Source organism: Hibiscus syriacus, unplaced genomic scaffold (assembly GCF_006381635.1).
Source record: "Hibiscus syriacus cultivar Baekdansim isolate YM2019G1 unplaced genomic scaffold, ASM638163v2 tig00110187_pilon, whole genome shotgun sequence".
Lineage (NCBI taxonomy): Eukaryota > Viridiplantae > Streptophyta > Magnoliopsida > Malvales > Malvaceae > Hibiscus > Hibiscus syriacus.
The window spans coordinates 1,444,958-1,457,460 of NW_024062618.1; the positions used below are offsets into that span (position 1 = coordinate 1,444,958).

The 12,503-nt window shown below is 35.1% G+C and overlaps 1 protein-coding gene across 1 annotated transcript; it reads right to left on the minus strand.

Moving 5' to 3' along the window:
• Positions 1 to 402: 402 nt before the first annotated feature.
• On the minus strand, positions 403 to 2,389 carry LOC120217619. The gene is made up of 5 exons (XM_039214698.1): positions 2,064 to 2,389; positions 1,679 to 1,867; positions 1,453 to 1,525; positions 1,020 to 1,230; positions 403 to 914 (listed from the first exon to the last, which is right to left on the minus strand). The coding sequence occupies exons 1-5, from the start codon at positions 2,091 to 2,093 to the stop codon at positions 830 to 832; spliced, it is 588 nt and encodes a 195-aa protein (XP_039070629.1). The 5' UTR covers positions 2,094 to 2,389; the 3' UTR covers positions 403 to 829.
• Positions 2,390 to 12,503: the final 10,114 nt, after the last annotated feature.

Below are 12,503 nucleotides of genomic sequence, written 5' to 3' on the forward strand. Positions count from 1 at the left end.
GGCTTGCTCATGGTCATAGCATACATATTGCTTATCATTCTGTTTTATTCATTGCCTATTTGCCTGCCGCATGAAGCATTTTCTCTTTTGCTAAATTGTACGGACATGTTTTCTTAAAGCACTATGATGAGTGCTAGGCCTAATTGACAGCTGTGGAACCAGCCTACGAGCCTTTGGAAAAGAACCGCCACAAAGGTAGCCCTTCTTTATTTCTCCAAACCCCAAACTTTGGTCCAAAAAAGGTAAGAAACTTGAGAATGCGCATGCTGATATGCAAATATACAAATATTTTAGTGCCTGTGCATCCCAGGTTCTTAGTCATCATCTCACCATTGCTATCGGTCACATGAAAGCCACAAAGAACAACGAGCACTTAGAAAGTTGGATTGTCAGAAAAAGTAAGGGAGCAAAGGTATCTTTCTGATCCTCCATGTCAACTATTTCAACTTTGAAGATAAACAAGAAAAGCAAAAAACAGTAGGATATCATGTTATTTTCCATCTCTTCCATACGTAGTACATACATATATATATATGTGTAATTTAAAAGCGAAGATTCCTTCTCTTTGTCTTAGTGGAGTAAGTCCTTGTCTTCATCCCCAAAATTTCTTATTAAGAAACCATCTTAATGGCAGGTTGATTAGCTTTTGTCATCCCAAGGCCCAATTTGTTTCATTTTGTTCTTCGCTAACGGTCATCAAAAGCAGACATTTGTTTAATAAATCAACCACTTGCATCCATTTCTATTGGTCAAGCATTGAACTCCCATGCCTATACTGTACTGCAACATATTTTAATCAGGCATTGTGTTGGTGTGTCATCTTTTCCAGCTACTGATCTAAACCACTCTCATCTCCATTCGTTTTGTTCATCGACAAGGTGAAGTATATCAGCAAAACCGTGCCTATGCTCGACCTGTCGAAGAATTGAAAAAATTCACTCCGATATATTGAATCAAATTTGTTGAAAATTGTTTATGTATTTGCAGGTGAAAAACCATAATTAGCTTTGCAAGCTTACAATGTGGAAAATAACATGAGAACCCTCCTGGGATCAATCAGCCATGGTGGAGGAGGCCGTCTGCAACTATTTCTCTTCAGACTAAATCTGCTTTCGGTCGCTGCGGCGATACTGCCGGTTGTAATGGTGATCTGATGATGAACTTGTTGGTTGGTGGCAGGATTGGTGGTCCCGGCGACCACCACTGTGGGCTTTTCAGGCATACAAGACCCTACCAGGGTAGTTGAATTACCAATAATTCAGTGCTCAATCTTGGATATAAAATCAATGCATACTAACAGGTATTTTACACTGAAATTTCAAACAGTCCAGGCAAAAAGATCGCATCCAAGACAAGTGCATCAAACAGAAAATTTAAGCCAAACTAATTAATTTTTCTGGAATTTTCTTCTGGGAAAATTTAGAATGCAATTCTGAAGAAAAAAGTTTGTACCTTTAGGCGAAGAGCTGAGACTGGGAGCAGTAGTCTTGTTATCTCGTTGAGACCCTTTTCGTGAAAGGTTTCTCTGCAAAATTTTCTTGTCAACCAAACAGAAAAAAAAGGATATTTGTGATAATATTGGAATTTTCAAACATGAATGAAACTGGGTTTTTGAGATGTAAACACGTGTCATTACAAAATACATTATGTTTCGAATTATCCTAGAAAAGAAACTTACTGTAATTCTTGGATTTGGGTTGATTTCTTTATTGAATCCTCCATGAGAGAGACTTTCCATGTCGATAACAAAGCTATCGGATTTGTCCGTAGTTGTGTATTGGAATCCATTAGTATGATCCAAAACTGAAATCTTTTGAGTGGATATCTTCTCTTCCGACATACTATCCTCGTAGGAAGATGCCAAATCCTATGAAGAACACAACCAGACACAGTCAGAGAAAGACAAAATCAGAACAGGACAACGGTTACCTTGAAAATAAGAAGAAAAAAACTTAAGGAATTATGTTAGAATATTGGAAATAGATGGATAGATGATGGTAGAAACCAATTAAACAGTTATTACACGAATTTTTTTTTAAGAAAAGCAGAGCGATCATACTTACCAACTTTTGATTTCCCTTCATGTCTATCATTTTCTCGGGAAAGTGAGGGGAAGATTAACGGAAAAAAAGGAGAAAAAAAAAACAATAAAGGAAGACCCAGAAGGAAGAAGTGGGGGGATTATAAGAGTATTCCAGAGCCAGCAACTGCTAATCCAGTGAGGCAGTCTCAATCAAACCACTTGGTTACAAACAAAGAGATTTTCTAATACCAAAACTACTCTTGAAATCAAAGAAATCTCGTGAATTAGAAACAAGAATTTTTTAAGTAAAGGAAAAGAAAACAGCATTCGAAAGGAAGTGAGGACAGTTGCAGAAGAAAGGCGACTCCTTTTGTTTGTACACCGGACTGGTGAAATGAACCGACTTTATAACAACGTTGCATAGTTCCTTGGAGTTTTTCTTTTATTATTATTAAAATGTAATAAAAGATTATTAAATGATATTAGTGGTAAAAGTAAATATTGTTCATCGAGTGATTATACTATCTTATAATAATTAAGTGTGAGTAAAATTCGATTCGAAAAAAATTTAAATAAGGTTTGAGTTATAATATGAAATAAAACTTATAAGTTTGACCAATTATAAATTTTTTAACTCAACTCATCGAATATTCATCTCCAATAATCATTCTAAATTATTAAAAAAAATAAAAATTATATGAATAAATTTAATGAATTGTTAAAATATTAATAATAAAAATTTTATAGAGAGATTTAATTTAAATCGATGTATGTGGATGTCTTTTCTTTATTTAAATATCATAAAAACATTCAATAAATGATTTTTTTTTATTATAAGTCTTTAAATTTATTATTATAATAAATAATTATCTTTGCAATAAATCAAGCAATTATTCCTATTTAAATTGAAAATGATTACGTTAATTATATTATATGCCTTCAAACTATGATCCTTGTTTTAAACTGGTCTCTAAATTTTTGAATAATCTAATTTCATCCTTAATCTATGACTTTCATTCTGAATTGGTCATCAAACTTTTGAACATTCAAAATTTATCCCAATCTATGATCTTCATTCTATATTGCCCCTAAACTTGCGAATTCTTTAATTTCATGCCCAAAGTTTTGAATGATTTAGGGAACATTATTGGAACATTTAAACCTTTGGAGACTAATTTGGAATGAGTATCAAAGTTTGTGGATGAATTTGGAATGTTTAAGGATAAATTTAGAATGTAAGTCATAATTTAGAGATGAAATTAAAAAAAGTTTAGAGACTAATTTAGAATGAGGGTTATAATTTGGGATGTATAGTGAGAATCATAATAATTACATGAGGAAATAGTGAGAATCGTAGTAATTACATGCATGATTAGTGATAATAACTTAAAATTTATTTATTTATTTAAATGATCCCACCAAATTATGTTTAATTAACATTTTCCAACTAACTATATATAAAGAGAATTACCCATATATGTTGATCTTTCTCCATCATTCAACAATATATGTTTCTTCATTAGTTCTTATAACATAAAATAATGATTTGTTCATCTAAAACTATATTATATATTAGATATAATCTTAAATAAAAAAAAGCATTAAAATTTTCAAAATAAGTCAACTAATTCTAACCGATAAAATATCAAATAAATTTAAATTGAGATTAAATTTTAAAAATATACAAATAACTTTTTATTTGAATAGTCTGACGTGATTATAAGATAGCATCAATTGAGAATTTTTTAACCATTCACAACACCTACACATTCTACAGACGCAACTACTGGGCGAATAATATTTCTTTTAACTATTGAGATCACCTAATGGGTTCAAATGTACTTAAATAAACAAACTAAAATTGTTTTATAAATATAGTTGTGGCACAAACTAAACGATGTTGGTGATTAATGAATTATTGTTATTATTTGAAGTTATGTGTTCGAGCAACATATATACTGAAATATAAACATTAAATGTGAAATAATTAACAAACTTTGAATATATATTATTTTATATTCATCCATACTAATGAAATGAATATAGTTGTGGGGGTGGAGGCAATGTTTGTAGCGATGGCGCATGTACTTGGCACTACCCAATAATATAACTGTATAATTGTACCCATCAACGAGTAGTTTTATCTTAAATAATTCATTTTTTATCATCAACATTTATTAATAATCCCAAATAACAGAGGCATTAATGGTTCTAAGTAGCAGTCCCTTTCCATTATATGATGATTTCGGCAATTTTGGTTTCTTTATTACACATCGATCATAAGATTTTTGTGAAAAAAAAAAATTATGTTCATTTGAAGGACCACATAATGGCTAGAAGAAGTAATAATTTGGACTGACTGATTTGGAGATTCAACTACGAAGTTATCTTGTAAGAACAAGTATTAAATGTGCAGTTCGCTCGTGGGGGTGAAAATTGAAAGGACTCTACCGCCTTAGGGTTTCTATTTTATAGGGACAGGCAGCGGTATTTGCAGACCTTTCCCCAGCAACAGGCAGCGGTATTTGCAGACCTTTCCCCAGCAACAGGCAGCTTAGAATCAAAGAAGCTTGTCTTGGGGATTTTGTCCTCTAATGTACATAGGGGTGATTAGTAGGGTCTAGTCGAATTGAATTTTTTATCTATCCGAATCTGGTCTTAAAATTAAACTCCTTTTATCTAGTGACCCTAATTTAGAAGAATTCCACTCGATATGAAATTTGACTCAATTTTTATGGTAAAAAGTTATACTCGATTTGATCCGATTTGATATAAAAATATAAATTCATTTTTATTAGGTAGAATAAGGATTTAATCAGGAAAAAAAATACATAAAAATATTATTGTAATTATCCATAAATATATAAAGGATAATTATAATATTATCTCGAGTTGAGTTGAATTTTTTTCACCTTAAATCCGAACCCGACCTTATCCCTTTAAAAAACTCAGACCGGACCTAAATTCAAATCAAGTCGGAACTCATTAAATACATGTCAAATATTCATCCCTAAACGTACACATAATTTCATAATTCAATAATTCTTTTTAAAGATTTATATTAATTTTTATAAAAGTATAAAATTGTAAAATCTCATACATATGAAATTAGAAAATTTAATACTTGACTAATAAATCTATATATAACTCTTTTACCGCTTCATTTATAATTATGAGAAAATAACCTCAGTGACCAAAAATCTCATATAATATACGATTTTAACTAATTTTTTCCGGATTTGCCAAAATGACCAACAAAATCGCAATGCGATCGCTAATTCGCAACGCAATCTCCATTATCGCAAATTCGCGTTGCATTTTCGCAACGCGATTATTTCTATCGCAACGCGATTATTTCTATCGCAATGCGATTTTCCAATTTCGCATTGCGATTTTCCAATTTCGCATTGCGATTTTCCCAATTCGCAATGCGAATAAGTAAATCACAATGCGAATTTGGAAAATCGCAATGCGATACTGACTATCGCAACGCGATAATACAAAATCGCAATGCGATACTGACTTTCGCAACGCGATACTTACTTTCGCGACTAGATACTAACTTTCGCAACGAGATAATACATAATCGCAATGCGATTTTCAAAGCGCCATTAGGATTGCAAACCGTATTTTATTTTCAAATTCCAAACACAAATATTAATATATTGGAACACTGAACCGTTCACAGTATATCCCGTAATAGCAACTCATAACCTAAAACCTAAAATCACAACTCAGTCCCATCTCCATCTCTCACTCTCTCACCCATCTCCGACGAAATTCGTCCCCATTTCCGACGAAATCCGTCTATCTCCATCTCTCAGAGCCACCCTCACAATCAGAAATGGAAAATCAACCAAATCAACCACCGAGGGTTAGTTTTTTTAATTATTTTCTTTTTGAATTTTTTGCATTATTATTAGGTTTTTTCATATTGAAATTGATTATAAGTTTACTGGTAATTTCAATAATAGATTAACCATTTCACTTAGATTTCTTATTAAATTCATTCTATTGCTGCCAATACTGCTAAACTGTTTAGTATTTAACCTTGTGAAGTTAGTATTTGTCTTTGTTTTGTCTTTTGGTTGAAGTAATGCAGAAGAAGAATAGTTTCGATAATGAAAATCGCAATGCAGAAATGACTATCGCAACGAGAGAATGAAAATCGCAACGCGAAATGAAAATCGCAACGAGATAATCGCGACGCGAAATGAAAATCGCATTGCGATTATCTCGTTGCGATTCTCATTTCGCGTTGCGATTTTCATTTCAACCAAAAGACAAAACAGTGTTGCAAATTTTAGTTTCAAGAATAAACTACTATATATGTTTATTGTTTTTTGGTATATCTTCACAGTGTAGTTTTTGGTATATCTAACTTGGTATGTTTATTGTTTTTGTAGAATTTTTTTTCGGCTTCATTGACATTAAGGAATAAAGTTAGCCTAGCCACTACAATTGCTTCGAAGCTTTCACCTGCACAAAGAAAATTGTTTGAGGAAACCTGCTTCGGGCCATGGCTGAGAGTACAGCATCCGGGTGGAGATGCTAATTTGACCCATTTGTGGCTTCAGACCATGACTAGCGATCTACCCGACAGTATACAACGTGGTGAGGAAGAGATATGGTTTCATTTTCCACCGGCGTATACTTGTTTTGGGTGGAAGGAGTTCTGCTTAATCATTGGTCTACGATTCGGACACGATGATGTAGGCCGGTACATTCGTCATATCACCCGCCCATCATTGTTATCCAGGGTTTTTCCTGATGAGTCAATAGAGAAGCCGAACTTACACGTCGACGACATGAAGAAATTGTTTAATAAAAAAGATGGTTTTACTCAGATGAATGACGTCGATGTTGTCCGAGTATGCCTTCTACTACTTTTGTATGCCGACTTTTTAGGTAGAGAGGCCAGACAACCTATTCCTCAGGAGCTAATATTATTGGTAGAGGACCTAAATGCATGGAATCTATTTCCGTGGGGTTCGTATATATGGAAAGCTACCTGGACTAAGTTGTCGTCTGCCTTTAATGACCGCAAAAGTTTGCGGGGTGATGGGTCGAAATACACTTTGTCAGGCTTTGTTTGGGCCTTTAAGGTAAGAATTTCTATATAATGTTTTCAAAATTATAATTAATTATTTAACAATTACTAATGTTTGTTATTATATTGTTTGTAGATTTGGATATTTGAGGTTTTCCCCAGCATGCGGACATATGCATTAAAATCCTCAGATGATATTCCTAGGGCTATTTCCTGGAAGAGGAAACGTCTGTTGGATTGGGAAGACTTAATACCATATGCGACAATAAATAATGTAAGTTAACACAAATACTATCATATATAAACAAGTTATTAATAGTAGACGTTTAACTTTGTTTTAGTTTTTATATTTTTAGGAGGCCAACACTCCATTAATGAGACTGACACCCACGGAGGCTGAGCTTGCCAGATGGCACGAATGATGAGCAGCCTCCACTTCCTCCACTTCGAGAGCCATCACCTCACCCAGAGCCATCACCTGATCGACCCGACTATACACCTCTACAACGAGAGCCATCACCTATCCCGTCACATCATCGAGCCTCTTCTCCACCATCACCTCATGATAGGCGACCGAAAAAGATGCCACGACTTCTATCTCCCTGTTCTCCACCTCCACGGGATGAGTCAAGGGAGTTACGTGATGAGGTCAACGCCTTGCGTGAGGAGATCGGTACTCTACGCGATACGATGGTGCATGGCGTGTGGAGTGTCTACTTACGTGGTGAGGTTGCCGCTCTACGTGAGATGGTAGTATCGTTGCAGAATGAGGTTTATACTCTACGCAACGAGGTAAGTTTAAGATTTTCCATATTTAACTTGATGATAAATTTACTCGTAATTTCACTTAGATTAACCATTTCACTTAGATTGCTTAGTAAATTTGTTCGGTTGCTGCTAATTCTGCTAAACTGTATATTCTTTAACACTGTGAAGTTAATATTTGTCTTTGTTTTGTCTTTTGGTTGAAAGTAAATTTGTTCGTTTGCTGCCAATTGAAACTATTCTTCTTCTGCAAATTTGAACTATGATAGAATAATGACTTGGGTGAATTCAATGCAAGTTTGAAACATATTTGTCTTTGTTTTCACTGTTTAAATATCATGTCTGTTTATTTACTGATATTTGTATTTAATTATTTAGCGGACCGATAAGGTGGATGCTTTACGTCAAGTTTTTATTGCACGACAGAGTTCACGCATCAGACGGCGTGCACGTGCTATTAAGTCTCCAAACACCCCAATAGTGCGAAATATCATGTCTGTTTATTTACTGATATTTGTATTTAATTATTTAGCGGACCGATAAGGTGGATGCTTTACGTCAAGTTTTTATTGCACGACAGAGTTCACGCATCAGACGGCGTGCACGTGCTATTAAGTCTCCAAACACCCCAATAGTGCGAAGACACCGCAATAAGAAGCCCGACTCGCCTGTCATCCCTCAAGAGTCCACTCCTATCGTTGAAGAGGCCCCTATCATTCCTTGAGAGTCCCCTCCCACCGTTCAAGAGGCCACTGTCATCGTTGAAGAGGTCCCTCCCACCATTCAAGAGCTCGATTCACATGGCGTCATATGTAGGATTCTTGAGAAACCCTCTGACGTGCCGGACATGATGGATTCAAGTTGGCTCTCGTATGAGTTACCGGCCAGTACCATACCGGTATCTGAAGTGGAGATGAGACAACTACCGGACACAATTCTGGATAACACCCTTTGGGCTAAGACCGCAGTTGATTTTTATCTACATGAGCGGAGCCAGGGGTGTTTCACTGACATATGCAAGCTCAACGATGATATCTATTTGTTACTTGATTGGTCTTGATGGGGCGTATTATTAGGGGTCGAAGACAATGGCTATTTTGATGGAGGGGTAAGTCTTATATTTTTCTTATATTTTAATTTGATTTTTTTTTTAAAATTTATGTGAGTTACTAATATATGTCTTTTTTTGTAAAACAGCATATCGATGCGTGGGTGTCACGTCTTCTAATAATTAGGAAACTTAAGGAAAATAAAAAAAATACACGATATACAATTATGCCGACGTCTTTTAACGCCGTTCACTTGAAGAATCAACGAGATGAATCATTTGCTTTGGGTAATGTACAAGCTAAACTTTATCCTGCATGGTGGGAGGTCGATAAGGTTAGTATTTATTTTAGATTGAGTTTAAAGGTATTCATAAATAAGTGCGCAAATGAATGAATTATTACTTATAATTGCATGTGTTTATCCCTATTTTGGAACGTAAACATTGGCTTCTCGTCGAGCTTCAGCTCCCATCCCTTAAGGCAATAGTATATGACAACATGATAAATTACATATCATTGGCTGATTTAAGAGATATTATTAAGGGTGGAGCTCTCATTTGGCTAAATTCTTGGATGCGATAATTATTGGACTCGTCTGGAAACAAGAACCAAAGTAGCTCAATATTACAGTTAGCAGAGACGAGACTGCACCACACAAACGAAAGGACCCAGAGGGGATTGTGGTCCTCTCGTATGCTTGGCGTTGGATCGTTTGATCACAGGAAGTATAAAGTATCTACCTCCAACCGATAGAGATAGAGCTGCAGTAGGCTTGTGGTTTCGGCATTATATGGCTAGATCGATATATACGCGACGCTGCCTACCTGCATCCGCGTTATAAAAATGTCCATAAACAATTGGTAAGTTTATAGGATGGTGGCTTGAAAATGTTTGGTTAAGTATCTAGAATTCAATAATTTGTTGTTTGTAGGTTTTAGATGTGTAGAAAGTGTTGTTTGAGCAAATGTTTGGTTTATGCAGGTTAATCTCAGAAGTGAGCTGCGTGAAAATGATGTATGGCTGCAAAAGTTGATTCAATATTAGATGAGAAATAAGAATTATTGCTTATTTTTGATTGTTTAATTGATTTGTAAAAAATGATTTGTAAATGTTCATTTGTTTAATTGATGTGTACATAATTCTTATTTGTGCTTGTTTAATTGATTGAAATGTAATAGTCAATTTGTTGATTTTCAATCTGTATTATGTTGAAGGCAAAACAGACTGTCGCAACACGAAACTGACTCGCAACGCGAAACTAAATCGCTTTGCGATTTTAATTTTCGCTTTGCGATTCCCTCGTTGCGATTTTCATTTCGCATTGCGATTCTCTCGTTGCGATTTTCATTTCGCATTGCGATTATCTCGTTGCGATTTTCATTTCGCATTGCGATGGTCAATGATTAGAAGTGATACAACTGAACATATCATAGCAATTTTCAACTCAAGTTACTAATGCCTAACTGAAAATGTTAAAAGTTCACACATCAAATCTACATAATACAACTTTGCATTTTAAAAATCACCTAAGTTAACATTCCCAAAAGGTGAAGCCAGTTGTGATTGGGATTTTAAAGATGATTGCGATTTTGATTGCCTTTTTCTTGACACCATATGAGCTTTGGATTTTGATGAGATCCATATTTTGGTAGAGGAAACGATGATTGTGATGGCACTGGTGTCCACATGTCAACCTTGTATGACCACTTTCCTTGCAACCGACTACATGTCGATCTCTTCTTCTCTTCACCCTTAGACGGTAATACGATCGTGACTTTTGGTCGGCCGGTAGCCTTCTGTCCATGCTGTGGCAAAACTGTTTTTAAGTCATCTGGTATGTCCCACTCAGAAGGATGTGGAATAGGGTAGACAATCTCGCCACAAGTCTGTCGATACTTCTGTAGTGTAGCAATCTATAGCGTATGCGCTTGAATCATCTTGGTTTAGATGAAGAGAAACTTTTATAACCTGGCCACACGGATAACCAGATTGTTTTGCCATTTTATACAACTACACGTCTTTGCATTTAGATCGACAAGCCCATTTAAGTTATTATCCAGTACTTCAAACAAAGTGTTGAACATGGTTCAACTCTCCATGACGTTGACTTCACAACACCTTCGTTATCTTTTTTTCTGTCCATGGTAACACGATGTTCCAATGTTCCTGTAAATTTAAATAAATAATACTTAGTAAAATATATGATAAGTTACGATTTAAAGAAATAATACATGCATGGTTTCTTTTCTTGTAGTACCACTGTTATTTAAAGAAATAATACATGCATGGTTTCTTTTCTTGTAGTACCACTGTTGAATAGAGGCTCGAAAAAACTCCATTAACATAGTAATGGGTAATTTCCGGGAATGACGAATTAGAGCGTTGATTGATTTTGCACTATTAGACGTCATGAAACCATATCTTGCTCCAAGTTGATGTACTCTTAACCATCTTTCAAACCCGACATCTTCTAGTGTTTGAGCACACTGAGGCAAAACACGTCTTAAATAGTTTATATGATTATTAAAATCCACTTCCCGATAAGCTTTTACAGCCTTCCAATATGTCCATTTGTGATTTTTTATACCAGCAGACCTTGATTTTAGATTTCTATACAAATGAACACCACAAAGTCCATGAAAAGCATCTGGGAAACACCTTCTAACAGCGTTGTCAATTGAGTTTGCCCTATCGGATATGATTGTCAGATTGCTAATATGACCTATGCAATCCCTAAGATGCCCCATAAACCATGTCTATGAATCAGAGGTTTCAGATTTGCCAACCCCGTAAGCTATTGGCAATATCCCATTGTTAGCATCCATGGCTACTGCTAATAAGTTTACTCCAAGGTATCGACCTTTCAAATATGCCCCGTCAACTATAATAACTGGGCGCATGCAAGTAATAAATGAACGAATCTACAAAATAATATACACAAGAAATATAATCATTTAAATGTGAAATGCATGTAATGTAACTAACAAAAATGAGTCAACAGAATTATATTGATTTACTAACCGCAGCACCAATGGCGATAAACAGCAACTCAAAGCGTCCATCTCTATCTATTTTGATATGAGTTACCGACCCAGGATTTTTCAGCTTTAAATTGTGACAATAAGCCGACAGTTGGGCAAACGATGCTTCTGGCGACCCCCTCAATAATTCCAAGGCATAACATTTGGCTCTCCAAGCTTGAGAATATGATATACTAATCTTAAACCGAGCATTCATATCAGTCATAATTTCATATCCCCGATATACCATGCCATTCAAAAACATTAACTCAGCCAGAAAACCACCCAACACCTTTTTGTTTGCCTGTCTATGGTGAGGAAAAACTTGGGTTCTTGAACATGTATGTTTATCAATAAAAGTCCTAACTTGAAACATTGCGCAATCTTTTATCCTCTTTTGCAATCATACGCCACGTACAGTTTTGTCAATCATACACCTTGTTTCGAAACGATCTTGCTGATTTGTTAACTTTTAGTTGATAGCCATCTTCCACACATTCGTATACAAAGCTATCTTCAAGTCTTCCTTTGTATCAAAAAATCACCTTTCTTGATACGAATAACTTTTGTAACAATCAACTGCTTTCTTTGCCAAC

What these genes read in the sequence shown, in the direction of transcription:
- LOC120217619 (XM_039214698.1), bottom strand. Translation starts at nt 2,093, where the DNA reads ATGATAGACATGAAGGGAAATCAAAAGTTG. An exon ending in ACCCAAATCCAAGAATTACA is followed by an intron (nt 1,526 to 1,678) that starts GTAAGTTTCTTT and finishes AAAATTTTGCAG; the next exon opens with AGAAACCTTTCACGAAAAGG. An exon ending in TCTCAGCTCTTCGCCTAAAG is followed by an intron (nt 1,231 to 1,452) that starts GTACAAACTTTT and finishes CTACCCTGGTAG; the next exon opens with GGTCTTGTATGCCTGAAAAG.